At 37.3% G+C, this 8,327-nt stretch overlaps 1 protein-coding gene across 1 annotated transcript; it reads left to right on the top strand.

The window, feature by feature from the left end:
• The first annotated feature begins 180 nt into the window (after nucleotides 1-180).
• ppcdc (phosphopantothenoylcysteine decarboxylase) lies at nucleotides 181-7,160 on the top strand. Its single transcript, XM_079248834.1, has 5 exons — nucleotides 181-374; nucleotides 1,368-1,463; nucleotides 1,842-1,970; nucleotides 2,078-2,246; nucleotides 6,089-7,160. Exons 1-5 carry the CDS (start codon nucleotides 231-233, stop codon nucleotides 6,175-6,177), a joined length of 627 nt encoding a protein of 208 aa, XP_079104960.1. The 5' UTR covers nucleotides 181-230; the 3' UTR covers nucleotides 6,178-7,160.
• The last annotated feature ends 1,167 nt before the right edge of the window (nucleotides 7,161-8,327 follow it).

Raw genomic sequence — 8,327 nt, forward strand, 5'->3', positions numbered from 1 at the left:
AATGAATGAAGTAGCCTAGCTGTATGCTAACTTCCTTGAAGCCTTCAGCCAATACCCAGAATTTTCTGTGGACGTGCTCGCTCACAGTGTCAGCGTAGCAACGTGCTCGTAATCGAGACAAACTGGAGCGATTGTGCTCTCCTCTGATTGGCTCGTAGTGAATATTTACGGAAGTGGAAACGAAGCGGTATTGTGACAGCTTGTTAATAATAATTTTTTACTATGCTAATATGCAGACAGACGATCGTGTATCGTCTCTAAAAAATGATTTGTTAAAATCTTCCGAAACATTTCGGATTCTTGTTGGTGTAACAGGAAGTGTCGCAGCTTTGAAACTGCCTGCTTTGGTCTCCCAGCTTCTTCAGCTCCCTGGGGTAAGCTCATTCTGAACTATATGTATAAAAGGAAAAAAACAATAATAAAATATAAGAACACAAGAATGAAAAGAAATTTACTGCAATTTTTCCTATCTGATTTTTTTCTCAAGTATGACCTTACATCCACAAACGCCCTTTATTTCTTTAACTGTAGCATGCATAGCCTCACTGTTACACAATGTAAAGTTGAAGGTATTGTACTTATCAGAATTTTGTCTGATTTACCTAAACAGAGTTGAAACTGTTTTTAATTATCTTCAGAACAGGTTTAGCTTTTCAGGGCTGCAAAACATCTCTTTGTGAAGTTGATATTTTCACAACAGTTAAAGATGTTTTAGTAATACTGATTGAAGCAATGAAAAACATCAAGTAAGTGATTAAACCTGTAAATGCATATTAAGTTGCACAACAGCGCAGGTTTTTGGTCACATTTTATCTTTTTAAATTTTGCCACAAATTATTTACTGCAGAAAAGTTGCAGACAAGCCAGTCCAGAACCAGTATCCTTTTCTTTACCAAAAGAATAAAAAATATGGTTTTGCAAAATATTGATGTTACTGAAAAAGATGCATATTGTAGGAAAAATATGTTGTTCTAAAATGTTAGTGAAGTATTGTATGTGAAATTTGTCATCCCATAATAGCAAAAAGGCTTTTGTCAAGAACTCTGAGACAGAGCTTTGTCACTTTATTCCAAGAACAATTCTGAATATTGAACTTTTTGTCCAGATTAAACATTTCACATGTATTATGTCCATCCCAGATACATCTGAGCTCAGAAAGTTAACACTAAACCCAGTCATGGTTAAAGTTGATGTTTGTGTAGAGTGAATCTTTCTGGTGAAATTAAATGCAGTCACATAATGATTGAGTCAAAAAAAAACAAACAAACTCCAGCTTCACTAATGAACATGCCAATATATTAGATGCATGATATGACTCTAGTAAAGTTTCTGAAAAACCCATAATACTGTCTTGTTTTGTGCCTCAGGTTGATGTAAGAGTAGTTACTACAGAGCATGCTAAACACTTCTACAATCCAGCAGAGGTCTCAGTGAAAATCTACAGTGACAAAGACGAATGGGAGGTAATAACAAGTTTGACTCAAGTATTCTTTTTTAGCCAATGTGAACTTGGGGCTACTATCGATAACTTAAATCAAAACTTTTTTCCATTAGTTTTTTTGCAGTAGATGTGACTTATGTAATATCTCTATACTGTCCACATGTCCTTTACTGCTTTCAAAGTTAACTATATAAAAAAGTTCTTATTAAAATCCTATTGAATGAGTTAAAGTGTAAGATGGCTTGTCAGTTCCTTGCTTAAAAGTTTTTAAAGTTATTTCCAAGAATTTTTAGACAGAAGAGAGACAGAAGAGGTTGTGAAATACTCATACATCCCCTAGAGGAAGTTCAGAAATACGTGTCTCACTAGTTGTTTGCCAAATATCCTGTCTCTTATTTAGCTTTGGACTCAGAGATCTGACCCTGTACTTCACATTGAGCTAAGACGCTGGGCAGATCTGTTTGTTATTGCTCCCCTTGATGCCAACTCTCTCGGAAAGATTGCCTGTGGCATTTGTGACAATCTTCTGGTAAGTGCAGAAAATTATTCTATTTATTAGTGCCTGCAAAATCATGCAATTCATCATACAGTTTCCCTGAAGTTATTTGCAGGTTGACAAGACTGTATCCTTTTCAGACATGTGTAGTCAGAGCCTGGGATACCAGTCGACCTCTCCTTTTCTGCCCAGCTATGAATACAGCTATGTGGCTGCATCCCATTACAGCCCAGCAGGTATCCAGACTGAAAGAGTTTGGATATGTGGAAATCCCCTGCATTGCTAAGAAGCTAGTTTGTGGAGATGAAGGTGAGTTAATAAACATGTTCAAGGTTGTGACATGCCATGGGGCTGCTTTGTTGACTCTGGTGCTGGTGGTATTGAAATTATGTGTGGTACAATCTACCAGCTGTGTTGATCTTGATGTTTAGTTTGAGCTGTGTGTGTTTCAAAGCTTTACTTGATTCTTTTCCCACTGCTCCAGTTTACTCTCTGAATCTGAGTTCAATTATCTTCTTGAATAACATCCATGGAGGTCCACTTTGGTTTAGTGAGCCTTTAATTTTGTAATTATACTAGCAGCTATGGTCACTTGAACATCAGATTGTTTGGAAGCGGTTGTTTTTTGGCAAATATTTCTTTATGTCACCAGATAAACATCATACCTAACTGTTTTACATGTATTGTTTCATTTACATAATCTGAATTACAAAACCCACATTGAAAATAGACAATAGTGTACGCTGAAAATCCTAGTAATTAAAATGTGTGTGCCACTTTTTTAAATTATGTCAATACTTTTTTCCTTGTCCTGTTCATTTGGATTTCATAATTTCACTTTCATTGCAAAAACATTTAAGTTGTTCATACATTTGTCACCGAAATACAGTATATTTGTGGAATTTGTTGCAAATTTCTATTCATGATATGACTTGCACGTGCTTGTTAGTGAACATTTTGGTGTTTAAGTGAGGCTGCAGGTAGGCTAGAGGAGAATCATGAGAATATTTCTTCCACCCTTTTCATATTAGAAGAATTTGTTCTTGATTGAAGAGAGTCTTAATGGTTACTTGCAGATCGGCTGATTATGCCTGTGAACAAATTGTCAAAACCTAAAAAGTTCAAAGATCCGTTTTATTTAGAGACCACATTTAATAACAACCTCCATGGGCCAAAGTGCTGTAAAGCAATAGTAGCAACATTATTAGAATAAAAGTAATGTTTGTGAAAAAAATAAATAAACAAACTCAACTAACACTGAACTGAAAGCCAGAGAATACAAAATGTGTTTTAAGATTTAAAAACAAATAAAGTTGGAGCTTGTCTTAGATATAGAGGCAGCTGGTTCTACAGTTTAGGAGCCACCTCTGGAAAGGAGTGGCTGATCACCTCTGATTTCCAGCCTTGACCCTGACCAACCTAAACCAGGTGATCAGCAGATCTGAATCATCTGGGGGGGCACATGAGGCTAAAATAGGTCAGACAGATAAAAGGTACTGGGCCATTAAGTGTTATAGGTCAACAATAAAACTTTAATATCTACCCTAAAACGAACAGGATGCCAGCGAAGAGAAGCAAGTGCAGGAGAGGTATGTTCATGCTTTCTTGTTCATGTAAAAAGCGAGATTCTCACCCTAGACCGATTGTAGCCAAGAGATCAAAGCCTCACTAACACCAACTTATAAAGAATTACAATAATGAAGTTGCAATGTAATAAAAGCATGAATCAACCTTTCAAAGTTCTTGAGAGTTAGAAAGGATTGCATCTTGGAGAAAAGCCTCAACTTAAAATATAATCTCTTAACCTCTGAATTAATCGGTTTCTCAAAAATTGAAGTTTGAGTCAAATATCACACCCACCTAAAAAGCTTGTTTGCATACAAAAACGTTGTTTTAAGAGAAGTGCATAAACATTGTTTAACCTATTCATTACCACCAGATGGTGATAAGATGTTCTGCTGGATTGCCAGCGGTTAAGGAAGTGGCTGGAAAAGCAGCTCCATCACTTTCTGGATAACGGGAAGGAGTGGGTTATGAGCATCACCAGTTCACATTCAGTAACACTCCTGTGTTTTTGAATGTGAAATGCTTCGAAGTTTTTCAGTCCATACATTAAGTCTCCAATTACAGGGAATGTTGGGACAAAATAGTTCATTCAAGACTTACAGTTTATGCTGTGGTGAAAAAGAGCACTTCCTGACAGAGTGGCCCCAGTTTCAGAACAAACATCACCGTAGAGCAAAGGAGGGCATGAATCAAAGGAAATGGTAAATGCCAACCGTGTGGGAGGTCACATCAACCTACTCACTGCACTGTGTAAGATTATGTCCTCAAGTAATGATTCATGTATTGTTGTAGGTTCCCTGATAGACATGTTTTGTAGGCTCATTTCACAACGCTCTGTGCTAGTGTAACCCGGTGTGCTTTAAAATGCTTTTATAATTGTCTGACACCCCCTCATTCCAAAGCAGGGGAGTCATTCCTTTGACTTCTGCAAAAGAACAAGTAAGCACACTTATACATCATTTGGTTTTGTTTTCACATTTCACCCAATATTGTATTTTGTTTAATTTAAGTAACTTGTCTATAAATGTGGCCGAAGCACAAGAGCTGAGTCTAGCCAGATAATCTTGTATCCATTACTGCTCTCTTTTTAATTTTGATGCTCAGAATGACAATACTGTTGTGTTAAATTATGCATTGATGAGATTTCAGAAAAGTTAGTTTGCAACATATTTTAACCTTTATATTGTAATGAACCTAGGATGCGTTGTGAGTTTTGATCATCAGTGTGCATCTTGGTAAACCTTCCCATGCATTGACATCCACCTTCCACAACTTGCCTTTGTTCATTTAGTCACATGTGTTTATAAATAGAAAGAAGGGAATGTTGGAAGATGCTAAACCAAGAACCTTTGTGTAAAGAATAACTTGTCCAGAGCCATCCGGCCCAGAGTTTGGTAGTTATGGCACTTTTCTGCTTCCTTTCCACTTGGTCCTTGTTTCTGAGACCTCACCATTCTTGAATGATGAGGTCTCATAATTACAAAATGCGTATTTGAACTTTTATAGAATTAAATGCTCAAGCCTTACATATTTTAATTCATAGGCCAGAATCCCATTATGTTGCATGAACACTGCATGTGTTTGCCTTTTGGCTGTGACCCTGTGTCCGCCACTCCTCCTGGACACCCCAGTACTTCTAATATGCCTCTCGTGTAAAGACTTGGCATATATTTCTCCAAAATAACATGGCAATGATCCATCAACAAACATCTTATAAATGATCCATGCTGGAAAGTTTTGACTTCAAAGTCGTTACTGCAAGAAGTGTTTAGTTTTTTTGTTGCTAAAAGAAAAAAAAAAAGGGAAGAAATATGAAAGAAAGAAAAGGGAAGCTTTGTCTTTAGGCCGTGTTTAGGCTGCAGTCTCTGGTCACACTGTACGAGTTGTATTCAAGGATTTTTGCTGAATTTTGTAGAATTAGAAAAGTCTGAGGGATCTTATGTAAAGGCTCCTCAATGAAGCTTAAATAAAGACTAAAAGTACAAAAATAAAACCATTTTCTTGAGTTTCCCATGTCTGCTTAGTGCATGTTAGTCCTCACCCCTCCCACCCTCACTCCCCTCACCACTGTGTGGTTTGGATACAGATCATTTTTAATTGGCCAAGCCTTCTAGTAACCCACTTTCTTTTTTTCTTTTCACTTGTCAAGTTCTCTCCATTTAGCTGCACATCTGTCTCTCTTCCTACAGCTGGGTGTATCCCAGATAGGGCTATCAAAGGTTCAAGGACTCTTATTCGAGGAACAGTGGCTTTTTTATTAACACGATTACAGTTAAACAAAATAACGTATGTCGTGGATTTATTTTCATTGCTAACATGAGGGCCATTTTTGGTGGTGCTGTGATTCAGTGGTGGGGTCGGATGCAGGTCTTTCTCTGTAGGCAGGCTGAATCAGACTTGAATGCAAGCAATGTGAGTGCACAGAAAAACGTACAAGCTTTGATGTATGTGTATGCGGTGAGCATAGAGCATGTGCAGAGGGATTTGAGTAGCACACGTTTATGTGTGTTTTTGTTGCTTATTGACTTGTTGTTTTCCCCTTCATATAGCACTCGCATAACAATTTTTTCCTGACTTTGCTGTAGGTAAGGGTGCCATGGCAGAGGTATCAACTATCGTCAGTGCTGTTGAACAATATCTTCAGAAATCAGAAGAGTCTTCACAGAAAGCATGAACATCACATCTCATAGCACGATCCAACAAACACCAAAGGCCGGTAGAAAATAAAGCACAATGGCTTGCATTCACATTTGCATGTAAAAGGTCCTGCACTTGTAGTACGCTCAACAAAGTTGTTTTCCCTTCTGTGTTTCAGACTCTATAGGTGTGTACAGACATTTCTAGTTTACTGTTGTTTTTTGATAGGGTAGGGCACTTTTGCCTGACATGTGACTCCTTGCATGTTTGGTTCAAACTGCAAAGTCTGTAGCCTTATCAGCCTGAAGCATAGAAGTTTTAGCTGTTTAAAGTTATCATGGGTACGTAATACACACACACACACACACACACAGATATATATGCATAGTTTAATCTACCTGTATTTCTGTTGTCTACAGTCGTATTGAACAATCTGATTATAAAATCTGAGCTGCTTGATATGGTTTATTTACTTTTGTGTCTTTAATGACGGAACTGAATAAATAGTGACAATGTAAAAAAAAAAAAAAAAAAAAAGGTCCAGTTTCATATATATTTGATGTGTTTTAATTCTTTTGTTTTACAGCAAAATGTAGTTTATTTTGTTTTGTGAATCATTATGAAATAAGTTTTATCAGCAGGGAAAAATTTAGGGAATTTCACCCACCTGAGACAGAATTGCCAGTGTGTTCAAACTGCACCTATTGTACCATGTTGCTTTTAAGAAAATACATCATCAGATCTTTCAGCAAAGATTCATGAAACCGATTGATGACATTTGGATTTCTCAGAAAACTTTAGCAGTTGGCAAATATGACATCCTACACTGATTGTGCAGACAAGATTGTGTAAAATCTTTGCAGAGGATCTTTACCTTTTTGTTTTAAAATGGCTTGAGTATTTTCTTTTTTTTCCTTCCAAATTCTTTCAGGCACCACTTCAAAGGTCAAAGGTCAGCAGTGATGAAACCCAGAAATCACATTAGTGTTAGACATGTTTACTGCTGTGAAAACCTTCCATCTCCCAACAAAGAGATACATACTGGTCTGCAGTGTATCCTGAATAGACAAGCAGGAGAATGGCAGCTCAGGCCAGGCGATGATTTGTTTACATCAGTGAGGAGAAGCAGACCGTAACATCTGTCCTTCCTGTAATAAACAAAGAACTGTATGCTGTAGGTGGGAGTTTTATTGGTTTTTCTCCTGTGCAGTATTAAGAGGCATGCTAGAAAAATTAAAAAATTAAAAACGCAAAATGCAATCTTTTAATACGATGATGATATAATGACTTATTGTACTCTTGAACACCGATTCTGTTATGTAGGTACAATTTTCATGATCTCACACACTGGAGAGACACAGTACTGCATTTGTTTTGTTTTATTTTTTTTCTCCACTGTCCAGATAAATATACTTAATCTTGATTTGAAGTGTTCTCACCAGATCCAGTGAACCAAAGTACATTTGCTTTACAAATAACCAGGGTGCATCGTTACTGTCGAACTGTCAAGGTTGCAGCACATGGAGCCATGTGAATGGTTCCCGAAGTGAGCGGCATCCTCTCCTTCGCCATCACCTGTCCCGCTTCTACTGGCTGTGGTGTCACTTTGTTAATGAGACCAGAAGAAAATGATGTGAGCTTTACACTGATGAGAGGGAGTGTCAGCATGGCCTTGACAGAACTGTGGTGTTTATAGCCTCCAGGTGCACTCAATTTGAATGAACACTGTTGTCACTAGCAGGGGAGAACATTTTAACACTTTAAATAGGTTTGTCTCACAAGTAATGTTAACAATCTGAAGTTATGAAGCCAATATTATCCCAAATGACAGAGATTTACTGTCAATAGTATTACCAAATATGATGGATGTGAGGAACCAGACAACTCAGCTTTGAAAACACACAAGAATAGAAGGACATAGGAATGTCTATACTACTGTACATTTGTAAATATAAAATAAAAGGGATTTCTTATGCAATGTTTGCTCTGTAAAGACAGATTGAAATCTTTAAGAATAGAAATAAGAGGAAAACGTTTCGCACAAGTCATAGGTGTGAATAATAAAGACAGAAATGTTGCAGAACTGCAGTGTTAATACAGCGGTCGAACTGTTATGTGGGCAGAGTCCTTCAGTGAGTAGTTTATTGCAAGAAGAGGAGGACATTAGCATGATGGTATGTGCTGTCA

Source organism: Telmatherina bonti, assembly GCF_933228915.1.
Source record: "Telmatherina bonti genome assembly, chromosome: 2".
NCBI classification, from domain to species: domain Eukaryota; kingdom Metazoa; phylum Chordata; class Actinopteri; order Atheriniformes; family Telmatherinidae; genus Telmatherina; species Telmatherina bonti.